Below are 20307 nucleotides of genomic sequence, written 5' to 3'. Positions count from 1 at the left end.
AGTTCACCGTCCCTCAACAACGGTGGTTACTTATATGAATTGTGTAAAATACATTGTTTATACGAATTTCGAACTCGCGCTGCTCGACGAACACAGCCCTATGCATTTTTGTTCTTCCTGTATTTCTGTAACACTTGCTTGTAAACAAGTTCACAGCCCCCGGCATCACACCCATGCAGAACGCTATCAGTTACGCAACTTTTTGTACACTATCATAATATTAATAATCCACAATAAATTATTAACATTATTAGTCAGTCAAGTCCTGAATATTCGTCTCGTCTATATTGAACAGCTGTGTATATGTTCTTATGAAACGATTGCGTAGTTGTGAAAGAAACTCTTTCATATTATTGTCTATATAATTTGTTTCACCACTTGCATCGGCCATGAACCCGAAAATGATAGCCATGTGGACTTGAGTGTAAGCATCATTGAACAAGCCCGCATCATAGAGAGATCAACCCGGTAATTATCGCTGTATTGATGAAGCTTCAGCGGCCTCAGATCAGCCTCGTATTGAGTGGCCACTTAAATAAATATTTTGATTCGGAGCGGTCTTACTTCACACGAGTCGGGGAATCCGAGTTAAAATATAACCTACCGCCATCCACTGTAACGTACTATTTGTAATCATTTAAAACGCTGAGAAGAGACCGTTCACCGCATCGCTAACACCATGTTTATTCCAGTGGAACTTCAAAGGGGCAGCTCTGAGATCGACTGGTGCGAACACAACTATGCCATCCTACCGGGTATTGCCGAATTTTTTAACACGGTAATTTTTTTCAATTATTTAATTTAAGAAAACATTTCTCATTATGTCTATAATATATTAACGGCACATTACTACACCTGTTACTCCATCATCGTTCGTGAAAACAACAATTTTATTTTTTTATTGGTTTGCTATATCGTGATTACCGTATATAACAGAAAAACATAAGAAATATTTTCCTTGGACATTTTAATTCCCCCCAGTGAAAATACTAAAACTAAAAATAAAATGATCTAGATTTTTTGATTTCGCACAACCACATTATTCTGCACTGATCGGAATTGTGCGATATCACGCAATTTGTATTGAATAGTGTTTCATATATTATTATTTAGGGTTTTTTTTCTTGTTATTCAACATAAATAAGTTCACTAAGTTTTCCTTCTAAATGAAAGGTCAACATTATTGCTATGGACAGAATTTAGTTACAGTGTGTAGATAGGGGGCAAACGAGGTAAAAATATAACAGTAATGCGGTAAACGAGACTGATCAGGGGTCATTTCGACATCGTCATGGCATTTTCCAGTCATCAATGGATTCTTGTCAGAGTAAAAATTTGGTTTGTCGCTAATCAGTTAAAACCTCTGTATACCCACTGGACAAGCTTGGGGTCTGAATTACAGTTGAGTGTAATCACAGTGATGCCATTCGCATAATAATATGCAAGTTAAAGTTATTTTAATGCTGTTTCTTTGTTTTAATTGTTTATAATTGAATAGATTGAATAAAAAAAATAGCATAGAATGCATGTCTATCCTGTAAGCAGAAAGTATTGATTAGGATTGATTTTTTAACAATAACAATACTATGATACATATACTTATATAATCATGGAAGTAGAAGACAATCTTTTACTTTCATGATATAATACAGTGTACATATGCTTTAAACCACTCAAATATTAAAAAAAGAGATAATTTTTTATGAACTTATAACAGGTTTGATAACAATTCACTGAAGTTCTCAAGGCAATGAGTCACATTTGTAATATTTCATTCCTAATTGTTATTTTGTACCCAGAATAAAGTACAAAAATACTTATTTTGTGAAGTCCTGCACCAGCATTGCTTCTCAGCTTTGTAACTTAATGATAATGATATGCGAGCATTTTTTCCCATGTGAGATATATATAACTGTAATTATTCCTTTTTATTGTCATTATAATTTTAAATAATTATACTGGTACATGCTACAACCCAATGTTTATGCTATGTCTTTTGCAAGCTTCAACATAAATAAATCTTTGAATGCCAAAGTTAAATTTAATCATCTTTTACAGATTAAACCTGCATTTTTTTTTCTATTCTATATATAAGACCTATAGCCAATAGAGAAATTATGACCTTTTATTCCAACTTTACAAAAAAAATTGTAGAAACATATTTTACAAATTTGCAGAAGGTTACACTAAAATGAAAAATTAAAAAAGACATTATTTTTTTTTTAATAAAAAAAAACAAAACTTTAAAATGCAATTTTCCACCATTGGTGAGCATTATCTATGGAAGCAATATTTTATATTATGTCCCTGCACTTGGCCCTGGCTGTTTATTTTAACCTCCTTGTTGTTCAAATTTACCATGTACATATAATAAGATGCATATTAAAATGCATGTCCATATTTGTACGCAATATCATAACCTTAAAATTGGAAACAATTCAATAATGTTAAATTTGGATCAGGTATTTCATTAATTTTAAAAGCATATTTTCGATAGTCCGATGAGACGGTTTTTTCTTTATATTTTGTATTCTAGTGGATGAACATGTATGTATACATGTATGTGACTAATTATTTGTTGATATGTTCAGCCAGTTCACCACCATTGTATCCTTTCCCAAAGTAGGGACTGTTTAACATCTGCTTGTTTGCTTATATCTATTTTCCTTTATTTTTCATTCAAATTTTTTTTATTAAACAGTTTGAAAACAAGTCTTTAAGCAAGTTTTTTTTTGTCTACTCTAAATCCCAAATCAACATTTAATGAATTAAGAAAAAATAACACAAAATAATGATGAAACCTAGCTACTCTAAAAAGATGGCGGGAAAATAATCTGGTAGAAAGTTAATATTAACTGATACATTTCGATCATGACACACCTGAAATGCAAACACTGAAATGACAAAAGAAAAGCAAACAAGTCATGATAAACTTAATGTGGTGTCAAACAATTATTAAAATAGTATAATCAGACAAGATCTTTCTCCTACAAATGGTTATCAGATTTAGAAAAGCTTGGCCATTCAGTGTATGCAAAGGACAAATTCTGTTTGTTAAGTTTGAGATAGTATGCAGGTAACTTGTGATTGGTTTATTTAGTACTAGTTGTAGGACACATGTACTCAGACTCTTTCTACATAAGGCTATTTGTGATTGGTTTGTTTGATCAAATTCAAACTACTTCTATATAAGACCATTTGTGATTGGTTGATTCAGGCCATTTGTGGTTGTTGTTTTTTTTATCCTACTCAGGCCATTAGTACCGGATATATAAAACTGATTGGTTGGTTGACCCACAAACCAAAAAAAAAACAATTATTTTAGCTTCATGGTTGACAATATTCAGCCCGTTTCCATGTAAGACATTTTGTGATTGGTTGGTTTGATCCTATTCAACCTTTTCTAAAGGCTATTTGTGATTGGTTGATTTGATAAAATTCAGGCCATTCCTATGTTTTGGGAAGACTTTTTGTGATTGATTGGTTTGATCCTATTCAACCTTTTCTAAAGGCTATTTTATCCTGTTCATGCTATCTCAGAATAAAACTATTTGTGATTAGGTAGTTCCTTCAAATCAGTCAAAATAAGACTAATTTTGATTGCCTAAAACCAGCATCAAACTCACTGGATTGTTGACTGTACTCTAAAAATAAAGATATCACATACATACAAATCTCTGACCTTTCAACTCACTAGTTATTAATTACCATAAATTATGATTTATATATTCACCTGTTTTAATAATTCTTTCATCATTTATGACCTTTGACCTTTAAACATACAACCCAGGATGATAGTTTCAGAGAATGGTTCATATGTCTTTACACATTATTTGTTATCGCTGCTGACATACGTTGATATAAATATTTATTTTCATAAAAAAAAAAAATTGTCATATTTCATGTCTGCATGAAAAGATTGATGTGATACGCTTGTAGAGATAATTGTTATTGTCAGTTTTAAACTACATCTGGGACTTCTGTCTTGGTAGATTTTAAAGCAGAGGGGTCGTCACCTGTGCACGTGTGGGAATTGAGTCCCAAGCGATGAAAACAACACACGCTTAAAACACAAAGGCTCATTGGTAGACGCTTGTTTGTAAACAATGACACGCTATGGCCATGTGATGCATGCGCAGGTGACGACTCCCTCGCTTTAACCTTTGATGAGGTAAAATGTATAGGGGCTTTTTGGTAGCGTGTTTACATTACAATAGTTGTATGTACTATTATACCATATTTGCTCTATTAGAAGTGCATCCCCAATAAAGTAGATCAAATGTATATTATCAAAATTAGTCATAAATTATAAAAAGCAAATATTTTTCAATACATGAAATTTGTTGTTTGTTCTTAATCTTAATTAATTAACAAAGTACATATAATGTAATAATAATTATCTTTATTGCGTTCGTATCCCTATTAGGATTTTGGCTAAAATGCAATACAGATGTGAATAAAGACAAACAAACAATTAAAGTGAGAATAAAAATACACACAGGAAAATATATAACAACTAGCAAATATATCTTGCTTCTCTTCGTGGGGGGGGGGGGTTCTTGATTGTTGAGTGGACAGGCATTACGGTAATATATTCAAAATATCCCCTTTATCTAACATTTGGAAAAAAAACGAGAATTAGATCTTCAGCATTCTATTCCAAGTTAAGCAAATTAATACAAGATATTTAGTAATTCAATACAATACATTACTGAAGACATTTTTCAACAAAAAATAATTTTAATATACTGTAAAACATGTCTTTTTCATGAGCATGTCTTTTTTGCGAATTTAGCGAGAGAACTGATTCGCTAATTCAAGATGTCGCTAATGACTTGATTATAAATTCAAAATGGCCGCCAAACAAAGAAATCAACAATGACAAGAGAGATTCGCTAAATCAACATTTCGCTATTACGTCATATCACCACAATTCGCTAAAATTGCATGCCCCTTTTTCAACATTTTTTACAGTAATCTCAAAAAGAGAAACTATTGAAAGGCTCTCTAATGTGTGCGATCAGTAGCTGTAGCAGTGTTTCTTTAGTGATTGAAATTAGTAAGCTATTTTGAACTACCAGTATTCAAATATTGATACTTCAAAAGCATTTTATTCACCTATACAAATACATTTCAAATGAATATCAATCGATGTGAGATATAATTGACTATTGAGATCTCATTGACAGTAAGACAGCCATTACCATAGTGTTTTTTCTCTGCCACCGTTCAAATTCACTGGTATTTGGACAAGTGAAGCAATGGCGGAAGATCAAGAATAATATTTATGGTCGCCCTTTGTGTGTAAGGTTTAAAAAAAAAATGTTTACATATGACAAATGAAAACTAATTATAATCAAAAACAAAATAAAAATAATTAATAAATTATATCTAAAATAAAGAGAAATTTGTTTTGATGAAACGTTCAAATGTTGATACCATGCGATATTCATGCATAATTGATTGAATACATTAAATCCAGGCGGTGTCCATGCAGTATTAGATTAGGTGTCAGAATTCCACTGTAGGTACTCTCTAACCTCACCTTTTATCACTGATTAAAATATCACCTGCTGAAACCTACACAGAGAGCCAAACTTACACCAGCAGGCAATATATTTATGATCCAGTTTATATCCTTTTGTTTCACATTCAAAGTACTACAACATTGTGAAAGTATTATTAAATTACATTGGAAATATATTTGATTGAGAATATATTAAATATGTTAATTACCGGTGGTAATGATTAATTTATAGATTTGGTAATGTTGAATAACGTATACCGGTATGTATTGTCTCACTAATGGCCTGCCTAATTGTTTGCAGTTATGTAAATTTAAATTTAAAACGGCTGTTTGGTATTCATGATCAGTTTGAAAACCTATTAAAAATGTATGGGATGATACTTTTACAATTAATCTAAACATTTCTAAGTAAAGTACATACTTGCAATGTTCCGGCAGTCAACTTAGTTGACTGAATAATGAGTATTCAAATTGCTACTTATTTTCCATTCTTGTTTTGTTTCACTGTCTTTTTTAAATAATGTTGTTTTAATTATTTATTTATATCAACGAGTAATCAAGCTTTGATCAGGAAGGTCCATCATTTGTTAATTCTTTTAGGGGATGATGTGCGCAAAAAATCAATCTAATCATGGCTCTAGTAACTGTGACCGTGCCATTCTAACAAAGAGGAAGCTTGAATTCTTTTACATTTCCATTTTTTGTAAAAAAACTTAATGAGAAATAAAGTCAACATTTATCATTTTCCACAAAACAAACCTTCATAACTTTTCTATAATTTATTTTGGCTTAGTCTTTTCCACGAAACGAAACCCAAACCCTAACCCTAACTCGCATTTTTTTTCATTGGCCCAATAATATCTGAGAAAATTTCACACTGTGAAATACGAAATTAATAGCGTCATCGGTGTTCAACAATCCCAAAATGCCTGTCACGTCATATCAGCACAAATGAATCGAGCTGCAAAGTAGGCGGAAAAGAGGTGGAAACTAAATATTCTTGAAAAAAATATTTCTGTGAAGTCGTTTCGTTTCGTTTTATTTCGTTTCATTTCGTTTTGTCAAAAAGACTAAGCCATTTTATACGTTTTATGCAATAGAAACGTTTGTTAAAACAATATATAAAATATGTAGAAAACTTTTGGTGGGACGAAAGCTTTCCATAGAAAGAATGGAGTGGCAATATTGCAGTATGGGACACTGTTTTGCTAAAATAATAGCTACATTGTACATTACACAAAGTATTGCCACAGGAAGCAATGGCTACATTGTGATCAATATATCATTAGCAAAACAGTGTCTCTGGTGGCATCTATTTGACAACTGCGATCATCACTGTGCAGAAATTAAAAGTCAATCCTATACAATTTTTCTCGTCCAATCACAGTATGATGCAGTATAATCCTGTTGGTTTTGTGGTCTGGGCAGAATGTCTTTAGAATTTACACCATAGCGTGATGAACATTCAGCTGGCATCAACAGACTACCTCCATCATATGTGTATATGTCATCATGCTAAACCAAAATGATTACCAGTCCCAGTTGTTAGAAGCAAGATGTCAGAATATGATAATAATTTTTTTTTTGCAAAAATGGTTAAACTATCCATCAGGCCATTTGAAATAAATTACTTGTTATGCATTTTCATTAATTGCTGAAACTTGTGATATTAATTATTCATAGTAGCATGTTTGAGGTAGTTATCTACCATTGAGAAATAAAAAATACTCAGAAATTATTGAAATCCAGCAAGAGGCTTCTTACTGTAATGTTGACAATTCTGAAATAAAAATATATAGCCACAGAACTAAGCTCTCCACACAACCACCACAATAGTTAATACAAATAGCATATTGGTACCTATTGGAGAAACATTCCATCATATCTCAAAACTTTGTTTGGTGACCTATGTTAAAAAATGATATGTTGTGTTATGAAGGCTACAAATGACTGTCACGAAAAAAATTGGGGAATTTTGAATACATTGTACCGATATATCCATATTTTATTTTGCTCATGTTTTCTTGAAAACACATCCTTCTATCTCTTTTAAAACCTTAAATCTTGCATGCATGTGAATAATCAGACAGCAATTTTTGAATGATTGTGATTATTTTTTTTTTATATGTTTTAATGGTAGCAAACTACCTTTATTTTAATTTAGTGGGCACATAATATCTCATGGACAAACTTGTAAATATTTTTGGGAACTGATATAACAGATCAGATATCTACTTAAAATTTACTAAAGGTCAGTGTATTGAATTCATGCTAGGTTTTTGGTGTCTTCTAGTTGTCATACAACTATACATGTATTTTAGAGCATTTGCAAAGATTCTCTTAATAAGGAATTTAGTGAAATCTTCACTGTGTGTCATTTCTGACTGGCGAACTTCACAAATATTTTCTCTCTGGGAATTAAACAGTTTAAAGTAACAATAACGCATAGGTTGCTTATTAAGGATTACTCGTATTCTTGGAGGTGGAGCTACATCACAGAAATATCTATGTTGCTTGGACTCGCACAACTGTACCATGTACATGTATTTCTATAGGCTCTGTGTTAGCTGCTGTGGAAAGCCGCTGAATACAGCTAGAGGTTGCCAGGCGGTCCACTCCTGAAAATATCCTAAAAATTCAACTTACATCACATTTATTTTGAGAATGCATTGATTAACAATCAATCATTTCATTCCGTAGGTGTGCTTGACTTTTGTTATCATAACAAGAGTACACTATATAATCATAGCAAAAATATAGATAATTCAATTAAAAATATATATTACACATATTTCAAAATATAATTATATAATTTAAATGTAATTATATAAAAAGAAAAATTTAGACTTAAATTTTAAAATACATATAAAAATATATATAAAATGTGGAAGAAGGTAAATTAATATCTCAAGAGATTTTTTTAATGAGGGCTTTTTTGGTTGTTCTGAACAAGTAAATACTGGTACTATCAGAATATAAGCTTGGCATATACTATGGAATATTTTATTTTCACTGGAATTAATTTTCGCTGAAAATGCTTTTTGGGCATTTTGCATGGAATTTATTTTCACTGATTTTTGATGAGTTTAATGTGAAATATAGGAAAAAAAGTATATTCGCTGGATTTTATTTTCACGAAATCATCTCTTCAGCAAAAATAGCGAAAATAAATTCCAAGCGAAAATAAAGTATTCTAGATTATACTAAGCTGTTTAGATTATACTAAGCTGAAACTATTTTTACTGTGTCCTAGATGAGTTGTTTATGTTGCATTATGGTTTCTATAATCCCTTGCCTTACTAGGCGATGTCATACATACATTTTGTGTTTTTTGCATGCAGCAATACTTTTGCTAATTTCCGCTTATATTCTAACGAATATTTCAAACCACCAACTGCATTACGGGACGCTATTGGTTAGAAATATATTCGATTGACGTGCTTAGAATGGGAACGCTTTCAAACAATCGCAGATTGTTTTCTTTTCATCTTCATTACATGTCACCTTCAAAGTTCCAGTGTAATATCTCAAACAAATGTGAAATGGTATACTGTGGAATACTTTATTTTCACTTGGAATTAATTTTCGCTATTTTCGTTGAAGGAATGATTCAGTGAAAATAAAATTCAGCGAATATACCTTTTTTCCTATATTTAACATTCAACTCATCGAAAATCATTGAAAATAAATTCCATACAAAACACTCAAAAAGTCTTTTCAGTGAAAATTAATTCCAGCTAAAATAAAGTATTTTACAGTATATAGGTGCTCTTGAAAATGATAATACTACACAGTCGCCCCCCCCCCCCTAGTGTTGAGATCAGATTGTACTCTTTTCATACATATATGTATCAATGATGTAAAGAATGAATTTTCTCTTCAATCTCTTCAAGATAGAAGTAGCGATAATCACTGTACTTTTAGACAGATTTCAGCCGACTTAAGTTTAGCTTACTTTCAAATCCACCATATACCAATGTTGTGTTATGTGAATGCCGGAAACAATATAAAGTTGAAATTGATGAGAAACTGTGTGCTGTGTGCAATGGTAATGTAAAAAAAAAACAGAATGAACCTGTGCTTAAATTGATACAGTCATCACTGTTCGAATCCCATGCAAGGTACACAACACGCTAAAAAAATAATTAAATTTAATTTTATAAAGTATTCCTTTTTGCTATAACCCAATGTATAATTATTTACCAACAAAGCACTGAAAATATTATTATTACACAAACTTTAAGAACTCAGCTGTGGCGCATATTTTAAGTGTATCTTGCATAGTAACCCCCCCCCCCTTCACTCCACTCGAAATTCTGCATTCACAATTTGTTGATCAGCATATTTGTTTGTGTTTTTAATTCACAGATTAGTAATGTCTTGTTTTTTCTACTACCTCCAATGTTGATTCACTTATTCCGACAATATGCACAACAAGTGAATAAAGGAATTAATATCATATGGATCCTATTGGTTGTTGTCGGTGTGTGTTCGGCATATTTCCATGCAACATTGAGTCTGGTTGGACAACTCTTAGATGAATTGGCAATATTATGGGTTATCATGTGGTCAACAGCGATGTTTTTCCCGAGAAGATATTATCCAGCAATATTCAACGGTAACAGGTAAGTCTAATTTTTGTCTCAGGATTAAATTTTGCATAACAAATTTTCTTGGCAGAACAAAGGCGTTCCCTTCATCTTTATAAATATTTATAAAATTTAATGATAGTTGAATCAAACCAGCCAACCAACAAGCATAGCGACGTCATTTAAAAAATGTTCCAATGTTATTCAATCAGCCATTAGATATATTTATAAAGATGAAGGGAATTATTTTGTTGAGTCACGAATACACAAGATGTAAAAATGTAATTACTATATCGTTACTATACTTGCTTTATTAGGAACACGTCTTAAATTGAAGTATTAAATCCAGAATGTAGATTTTTTATGGTGGATTATTAAAATACGAGTAATTTTCATCATATAGACACCTCTGTCATTTGCATAGACGCATACACTAATGATAAAGAACACCCGGTATATGTTGTAACTTTTCAATTTTGATGCAATTAACCTTTTCACCACCAGACTTTCTCACCCAAATTTTTCTGAAATATTTCTTAATTTTATCAATATTTCTGAAATTGAAATCTAATTTTGGAGCCAACCAACTAAATTTGGGTAAATTTTCAGTTTTTACTCAAAAATTTGGCTATTTTCGTGCTAATCTACTGAAGGAAATTGCAGACTATAAACGAGACTACTTTGTGAATTTGTGATAAAAAGAGGCAACTGGTGGTGGAAAGATTAAGAGACAAAATTGAAGAGAAATCATAAGATGTTGTATCAGGAGTTGCAGTGATTTTCTTTTCTTTTTTTGTGTGCCAGGCGACAGTTCCGGACATTGAATGTCGCTGTTGCCTCTTTTTATGTGCAAATTGCAACACAGTGCTAGTACTAACACATACTGTAGTTTCAGTGACGTTCATGAACTATACTAGGTAGAAACGTTCTGCCTATAGTCATTGGATTGTAAAAATTAACGATTTTAACACATTACACTATTTCTCATGACTTGCACGCTTCTCTGAGTCATTGTTAATTTATTGCTTTTGCTCACAAACTTGTTCAAACATGAACTTTTGAATTACAATAAAGCATTGCTTGATAGTTTTGTAACAAGGATAGTGTAGTTTGTCAGATGCTGACTTTACTGGAAGATACTATTCCAGAACCTGTTTCTCATGTTTGCTTGTGTCGTTTGAATTATAGTTAGGTTGTTTTTTTCAGAATTTGAAAAAAAAATGAAAGACTGATTTTATTTTCTTAATACTGTCAAACCTATGAATAGTGACCACCAAAAGATCTTTATAATTAAAATGGTCTTCATTAGCAGCTGGTCTTTATATGAAGGTTGATTACCAACTAATACATTTGACATATTATTTGTCAGAGATTAAACAGATGGTATTGTTGCAACAGGTTGGGTTATATGTTATGCCTTGAGACTGCCTAAAAGTGGTCTTTATAGACAGGTGGTCTTTTATATAAAGGTTGGATTATTTTTGTATGAACTGCCAACTCATACATGTGACATAATATTTATTCAGTAAATTATGAGATGGTACTATTAGTTGTGTTCACATTACACGAAGTACGGGCTAAGATTTAAGCTGATTTAGGCTTATCTAGCATATTTGCATTTCGGCTAGACCCAATTGCGTCCACGCACAGGGAGGGCCAGTTGTTAGTACGGGCTAAGGGGTGCCATTAGTCGGTGACCTTTGGCAAGCTGCTATTTACGAACAAAAAATGGATGGAACGCGCGAAGTACTATTTCTGCTGCTGACATGTTTCATTCTAATTTTGAAGCGACGTGCACAGGAACGCGAGAAAAGACAGACCCAACTTATTTAGATGCACAGAAACAGTATACAACGGCATAACAGAATACATAGTTTTATTAATGCATGTCGTAGACGCGAACCAAATTTATTCTGTCTACGATTGGAGCTGCTGTACGCTCTACTACAGCGACCCGATCAGTGTGGAAGCGAGCGCGAAGTAATGACTGGTGGAATAGAGTCGTTATACGAACACGGGACAATGCAGAGGAGAGAGCGCTTGGTCCTGGGCTAAGAGTACGCGCACACTCCGTTACCCCGTGCTAAGGGTCTAGACCGCGTCTTAAATTCGGATCAGATTTAACCCGTACTTAACATTCCTTAGCCCGTGCTAAGCGTTCACGCACGTTTTCTTAGCACGGGCTAAGGAATTTGACCTCTTAGCCCGTGCTAAGGAATTTGACCTCTTAGTCCGTGCTAAGGAATTTGACCTCTTAGCCCGTGCTAAGGAGCTGTGCGTGAACGCAACTATTGCTAAAAAACACTTATTTGAGTTGACCAAAATCAAGTTTGACTTAAAGAAATTAAAACTTAAAAGTGGTCACATAGGACAGGTGGTCCTTATACACAGGTTGCTCCTATGTTATGCCTTGGAAGTGCTTAAAAGTGGTCACTATAGACAGGTGGTCCTTATACACAGGTTGCTCCTATGTTATGCCTTGGAAGTGCTTAAAAGTGGTCACTATAGACAGGTGGTCCTTATACACAGGTTGCTCCTATGTTATGCCTTGGAAGTGCTTAAAAGTGGTCACTATAGACAGGTGGTCATTATACACAGGTTGCTCCTATGTTATGCCTTGGAAGTGCTTAAAAGTGGTCACTATAGACAGGTGGTCCTTATACACAGGTTGCTCCTATGTTATGCCTTGGAAGTGCTTAAAAGTGGTCACTATAGACAGGTGGTCCTTATACACAGGTTGCTCCTATGTTATGCCTTGGAAGTGCTTAAAAGTGGTCACTATAGACAGGTGGTCCTTATACACAGGTTGCTCCTATGTTATGCCTTGGAAGTGCTTAAAAGTGGTCACTATAGACAGGTGGTCCTTTTACACAGGTTGCTCATATGTTATGCCTTGGAAACATGTGAATCAGAAATGTTTGGCTCTAACTGAACACTATATGACTACATTTTTTGTGCTTGAAAAAACCAGAACACTTCTGTAAACTGAAATATTTTTGCATTCACATTCACAAAATAGTCCTGTTTATAGTCTGCACTTTCCTTCAGAAGTTTGGGACAAAAATAGCCAAATCTTTTGAGCGAAAACTGAAAATTGACTCAAATTTTTTCTTTTGGCTCCAAATTCAGGGTTCATTTCCAGAAATATTGAAGAATATAAAAGTGCAGACAAATTTTGTGAGAAAGTATGGTGGTGAGAAGATTAAAGTTAATGTTCTTTCCGTTGTGAGCTGACAAATTTTTCTGACGTCTATTTTCACTGCAAACGCAAAATCTCTGAATTTTAACCCTTAGTTACTCATTCAGTCAGCTACCATATTTCTCTGGTCATAAGCCCAGGGCCCTCAACATGTACAATCATGGAAAATAAGGGGTGGGTGTATGACCTGATGACAACATCAAAAAAGGCCTAACATTGTAACCATGTTATCACATTCCGAAAATTAGCCAAATTTTAGCTATGCTGGGCTTGTGGAAATATTATGCCCTTTTTGGAGAAAATAAAATGACAACTGGTCTGTCCTTAATCAATCAATACACTGGGTCAATACTGATGAAATTTCCCAGAAATTTAGACATGTAGATTCATCAATCCAACATTGAGAAGTAAAATTGGTTGGACATCTCACCTCACAAATATTCTCCACCAAGAGTTTGTCACTTACTTTTTTGGCAATTATTGTCAGGTTTGATATTAGCATAACTAATTACTGTACATCAAACCAGCTGAAAGAAAATGGCATGCAATTGTTTGAATGCTAGCGTTGGTTATTTTATTTTATTTTATTTTATTTATTTTATTTTATTTAGTGTTTCTAAAATAACAGGCCTATAGGCATATGACACCTCAAAAAATAGAAAGATTAATATGAATACATATATAATATATATATTAATAGATATATTATATATATCTTTCAAGGTTTGCACATTTTGCCACAAAAATGGAGTATTTCCCACAGTGAGTGTGAGAAAATAATACAACAAACCACCAGCTGTGTTATCTACATATGTGTTATAAAAGTATTTTGCAATCACATGTAACCATTCAGAGAAGCGTCCGGCAATGTTGCAAACTTACAAAACTATTAGCTGACTGAATGGTTGACTCTAGTGGTATTCAAAGATGTTGTGTCCATTAGATATATTGTTGTATTGTGATGTCGCACATACATTATTTTATTAACTACGACACAGACAATGTATAGCGTGCACACCACGAATGGCGCCATTCTGTTACCAAATGATTGGTCGTCTTGCAATGACGAAAAATATACTGTATGTGTTGTGAAACTAACAAATGAATTAGTGTTATAATTAAAGTTAAATGCCAAAATATTCTCTGTTGCTATGGAAATTTAATCTACTAATTTAGCAGTTAAAAACAAAGTAAATCTTATGTATTATCTCTAGAGGATGCTACAGTGCAAACATTTTTTCTTTGCTTATTTTCAGAACTATCTTCAAGGTTGCCGTAGTTACGTTGAGCATCTTCAGTACTGTTCTTGCATTCCTGCACCCAGCTGTAAATCATCTTGTTATGATATGTTTTGTTTTACCATCAGCATTTCTATTGGTCACGGAAATGAGGAGGTATGTTTAAATTACAATATACAGTATAAGCTTTAAGGAAATATTTAGTTTGTTTGCCTTTAGTTAAAAGAGATTATATACCAGTAGTGCTGATACTCATACCATACCATACTTGCTAGATTATCTGCGTTAAAAATATAAATAAAACTATTATGTGCCTAAAAATTGTTTTTTAGTAAAATTTGAAGTGTTTTTCAACATTGCATTTTAAATATACAAGCATATGCTTTTCTAGTACTGTACTTGAATGCTTTTGGAGAAATGTGTCAACTCTAACCAACTGTTGTACCTCAGTTGACCACACAAAGAACTTTGTTGAAATGATCTTTATAGACATCATCATCATCGGGACCTTAGTCGGTTAGGCCGTTGGTGCACCCATGACTTAACATCCTTGTGCTAAGTCTTGTTTTCATGTGTTCTGTGACATGCATCCTGCAAACTGAGGTTTGTCCACTCCACTTTATAGACAGTGGGTCTTTATATTGAGGGTGGATGTGTTTTGTCATGGATCGCCAACTCATACATTTGACATAATATTTGTCCAGAATATAATGAGATGATACTTTTGCAACAAAAAAAAAAACATAATAAGTTAAGGAAAATTATTTTCTAAATGACTGCTGTTTATTAATATATCAAAGACAAATGTGAAAATATATTGCTGAAAAAGTGGTCACATAAGGAAGTTGGTCAAAGGTTTCTCATACGTCATGCATTTATACTGCCACTATAGGCAGGTAATAAATAAACGCTGCTCGGACTGATAAATATGATATACAGTAGATAATATTTGGAAATCGTAGTCCTAAGTGGCTATTTTAAATAGTTACTTACTACGATTACCAAATATTATCTACTATATACTTTATACAAAGGTTTCTTGTACGTTATATGCATTGGGACTGCCTAAAAGTGGTCACTATAGGCAGGTGGTCTTTATACAAAGGTTTCTTGTACGTTATATGCATTGGGACTGCCTAAAAGTGGTCACTATAGGCAGGTGGTCTTTATACAAAGGTTTCTCATACGTTATGCATTGGGACTGCCTAAAAGTGGTCACTATAGGCAGGTGGTCTTTATACAAAGGTTTCTCACACGTTATGCATTGGGACTGCCTAAAAGTGGTCACTATAGGCAGGTGGTCTTTATACAAAGGTTTCTCACACATTATGCATTGGGACTGCCTAAAAGTGTTCACTATGGACAGGTTGCCTTTATACACAGGTGGCTCATATGTTATGCTTTGGGACTGTGTGAAAGTGGTCATTATAGGCAGATGGTCTTTATACAAAGGTTTCTCATACGTTATGCATTGGGACTGCCTAAAAGTGGTCACTATGGAGAGATTGTCTTTATACACAGGTTGCTCATATGTTATACCTTGAGACTGCCTAAAAGTGGTCATTAAAGGCAGGTGGTCTTTATATGGAGGTCAAGAGCACTGTATACTGGATAAGTAATTGATTTGACATCAAATAAACAAGAAACTGTGATAGATGCCAGACTGTCATAATTTGGTCAGTTCATTATCTTCAGGTATACAGCAAGGGTAGATACCCATGGTGAGGTGAACACAGTTTAGACTGGTTGGCAGGAGTGAGAAACAGGATTTATAAAATAGTTTATCTATATATGTTTTTGTTTCAGATGCGACTGTGACCGAGTCTATCGTCTTGGAAGACTGTGCGGCATATACACCACAATAGCTGTGACAGTCTGGATGAGTGACCAAGTAAACTGTAATTTCTGGAGTGCATTGAAGTTTCCCTATCTTCATAGTATCTGGCACATTATGATATTTGAAGGGGCTTACTTAGGATGTGTGCTATTTGCATATTTTGATGCGGTAGTTGAAGTGCCCGAACAAGGACCGATGTTGAAATACTGGCCCGATGACACATGGGAGTTAGTTGGTGTGCCATATATTAGTTTTAAAACTGTTGCTGGGAAAGCTACAAATTGTTAATATATTTAGTTTTCATAGTTTCAGAATGTTTTTCCTCAGGGCATTATAAAGTTCTTCAAATAAATATGGTAAGTGATAAACTTACCAATGACTCTTTGAGTGCAACTTTTGCCACCTTTCCCAAAATTAACATTTATTTCTTTTCGTTATTTTTTTTTTTTTTTTTTTAAGTTGATCAAGTTCTCAATGAGAAATTATGGGCCAAAATTTACTTTTTCACCACCAATTCCCTCTTTTCATCACATATTCACAAAATACTTTAAAATACTTTATTTTAGCTGGAATTTATTTTCACTGATTTCTGTAAAATATAGGGAAAAAAGTGTATTTGCTGGATTTTATTTTTACTGAATCATTTCTTCAGCAAAAATAGCCAAAATGAATTCCAAGCGAAAATAAAGTATTTCACAGTAGTCCCATTTGTAGCACTTTCCTTCAGTAGATTGTGACAATAATATTCAAATTGTTTTGATTAAAAACTGAAAATTTACTGGAATTTTGTCTGTTGACTCCAAATTTAGAGTTCATTTTCAGAAATATTAAAGAATATAAGAAAAATGATTGGGTGGGAAAGTCTGTTGGTGAAAATGGTAATGAAAAAATCGGTGGGAAATATGATATTGCACAGACCTTTAACAAAGCTCAGGAACCCTCTGTTTGCACAAACATTTACTGTACATAAAGCAATGCTGTTGTCATCGCTGTGCTATGTATCTACTGATGCTTATCAAAATGCAAATGTTGCATAGCAACCAGCTTTTAAAGAAAACCTAGTGCATATTCACAGACAAGCTATTGTAACTTAATGCCAAATTACCTTCAAATACTGTGGAATACTTTATTTTCGCTGGAATTAATTTTCACTGAAAAGGCTTTTTGGGCGTTTTGTATGGAATTTATTTTCACTGATTTTTGATGAGTTTAATGTGAAATATAGGAAAAAAAGTATATTTGCTGGATTTTATTTTCACGGAATCATCCCTTCAGCGAAAATAGCGAAAATAAATTCCAAGCGAAAATAAAGTATTCTACAGTAAGCTACATAATACACGCTGTAGGTAAAACAGGAATATAATGAAAGAATATGCACACACATAGTTATGACGATAGTCTAATTAAATATGCACATAATTAATTCTAGATGTTCTCTGAGTACTTGCATAACTTTATATCCCATTCAAACAAGAATTCGTTCTTATAGCTTATAGATTCTTCAGATATTTTCATTGTAACTCTCTCTATATTAAAGAGTCTGTGGTTGAGTAAACAACTTGATAATTTTAATATTTTACTATGGTGTAGTTAAAATTAATAATTAGGTTTCTTGAACTGTTATTCTTCACAATATATAATACGTAAGTTAATTTTTTAAATTCGTTTTTGAAAATCACACTTTCTAATTATAAAATATATATGAAATAATTTATAAGTACAAAAATAAGAAAAAGCATGTGCATTTTTTCTGTGGTTAAAATCATGGAATTTTACAGCATTTTGTTATAAGTTTTTAAATTCTTGAATGTGAAATGTAATTAATATATCTGAAACTGCAGGGCTAGGTTCAGCATTTTTATTATAAATAAATTAATAAATAAGATTTAAGTGAATTTTAAGTAAATTAAAATGTCATATAAGTTATATTTATTGGTGCAATCGGAGTATACATTTTTTTTAATATTTTTTTTTTTCTGTAGTGTGCTAAAGCAGAGAAGCCAGTGCAAGCTATTTTCTATTTTTGTGGCTTGCGGTGTGTAATTTATTTCCATGATATATTGTGGTGTAATGAAGAATGATAATATGATGTTATTATACTGCAACTAAACAGCACAGCAAAATAAATTGACGAAACTGTGTACCTTAATTGTACATATCGTACATTGTGGTACTGTGCATACGTCTGTGTCGTATTCTGTTTTCATCGCTTGCTGCAGCACTTATGCATCTAAAGTAAACAAAGGAAAGTGTGACGCCAATACAATGTAACCTTGACAAAATACAACAATGCTGGTGACGTAGTTTCCAAAATGAGTGCTGCTTCGGCTTTTTACAGAATTGCAACTTCCATTGTTTTCAGTGCCAGATGTATAATACCGTAAAATCTGTATTAGAAGCCGCATCCTGAATAGAAGTTGCACGCATTCTTTTTGAATAATTGAGAACCAAAAAATCATTTCTCATATGTGTAGGTGCTCAAATAGAAGCCGCATCCCCTCTGTTGCATTGTACCATTTTAATAGAAGCCACGGTTTCTAATACAGATTTTACAGTAATATGCAGTACACTATCTTCGATATCTTCATTGTACACCATAAGATATATGTAGGAGTAAAATTCATTTTTACTTTATTGTTTGTTTCTCACCATTCTTTATAGAACAGTACTCGAACGTTTTGATTACATTCTGTTTTATAATTGTTTAACTTATTTTGTGGGATTATTTCACTTTGATGTGGGGGCTAGGGTTGTAACCAGAGGGTGGGGTGTAGCTATGTTGGACAGTATTCACAAGCATTATGTCTCTGTGCCCCCTATTTATGTACATTGTATTTCAGTTTGCTATACAAGTATATGCTTAATAGATTAATCGTGGAAGACTTTTAAAGTCAGATTCAATCCCTCCCCCATGCAGTCATGCAGTAAATAGCTTCCCTCCCCTTTTCAAGTTGGTATTGTTAGGGCAACTAGAGATACGAGAACAGTATTATCAAATTTATTGCAGATCAAAGCAATACAGCTATAGTTTCCTGTATGATGTGCAATAATAATTTTTAAAAACTGCCTTAGCAGGGACTTGATGGAATTAAGTATTTACTTCATGAAAGTTGTTCAAAATAAAAATTATGGAAAAATATATAATAAGGTATCTATCTATGAAAAATATGATAGCAACTCTGTATTATTACTTATCTGCTGGCCTAAGTATTCTACTGTATTTACTAATATTATATTTAATCTATAGAAATACATTGATTGTATAATATATGTATAATAATAATATATCAATCAGGTTTGGTATAATTTTGTTTATGGTTGTTGTACTTTGTCTAGATTTGCTGGTCAAATTAGTAGTTATTTCAGTTATGAATTTGAATAAATGATCTTATCCATAGATAAATGTGTACTTGTATACTGTGTATGTCGCGGATGGACACATCTAACCCACTTTTAGCAGGAATTGGATGATACCACTGTCTAGTGGTTGTGACAACCTATTCTGTATTGGGGATCCCACTGTTAAGAGAGTGTGGCAACCTTTTTACCTTGCCCGTACCATCAAAGATGGAAGGGAAAGGTATATTAAGGGAAAAATTTTGTCCGGCGTTGTCGTCGTCGTTGTCGTTAATAATTGTTATTGTGTGCATAATAACTTTACTAATTCTATTCCAAACTTTATCAAACTTGGTCACCTTATTCATCAGTATAAAGTCTTCCCTGATTTTGAACAATAGATGTCCTGTATGAAAAAATATCATGCAAAAATTGAGAAAATATGATAAAATATTTTGACTGTTTCAACTTGACTGATCACTGGTGATACACATCAAAGGTCACTGATCTCAGTGGAAATATGCATTGTTGTATGTGTTCAATGAAGCAAATGATTTATCTTGTAATAATATCCTTGGTAA

At 32.9% G+C, this 20307-nt stretch overlaps 1 protein-coding gene across 1 annotated transcript; it reads left to right on the top strand.

Moving 5' to 3' along the window:
- The first annotated feature begins 339 nt into the window (after positions 1–339).
- On the top strand, positions 340–19793 carry LOC100375582 (alkaline ceramidase 2-like). Its single transcript, XM_002736809.4, has 4 exons — positions 340–778; positions 9896–10152; positions 14572–14709; positions 16360–19793. Exons 1-4 carry the CDS (start codon positions 680–682, stop codon positions 16676–16678), a joined length of 813 nt encoding a protein of 270 aa, XP_002736855.1. The 5' UTR covers positions 340–679; the 3' UTR covers positions 16679–19793.
- The last annotated feature ends 514 nt before the right edge of the window (positions 19794–20307 follow it).

The sequence above is a fragment of the Saccoglossus kowalevskii genome, chromosome 13, assembly GCF_978046115.1.
Source record: "Saccoglossus kowalevskii chromosome 13, keSacKowa6.1, whole genome shotgun sequence".
Classification (NCBI taxonomy): Eukaryota; Metazoa; Hemichordata; class Enteropneusta; family Harrimaniidae; genus Saccoglossus; species Saccoglossus kowalevskii.
Note: the sequence above shows the minus strand (reverse complement) of the source record. Positions and strands in the feature narration are given on the sequence as shown.

Coding starts and splice junctions, on each gene's coding strand:
- LOC100375582 (XM_002736809.4), top strand. CDS start 680: ATGTTTATTCCAGTGGAACTTCAAAGGGGCAGCTCTGAGATCGACTGG. Junction 779..9,895: donor TTGCCGAATTTTTTAACACG/GTAATTTTTTTC, acceptor TTTAATTCACAG/ATTAGTAATGTCTTGTTTTT. Junction 14,710..16,359: donor TTGGTCACGGAAATGAGGAG/GTATGTTTAAAT, acceptor TTTTTGTTTCAG/ATGCGACTGTGACCGAGTCT.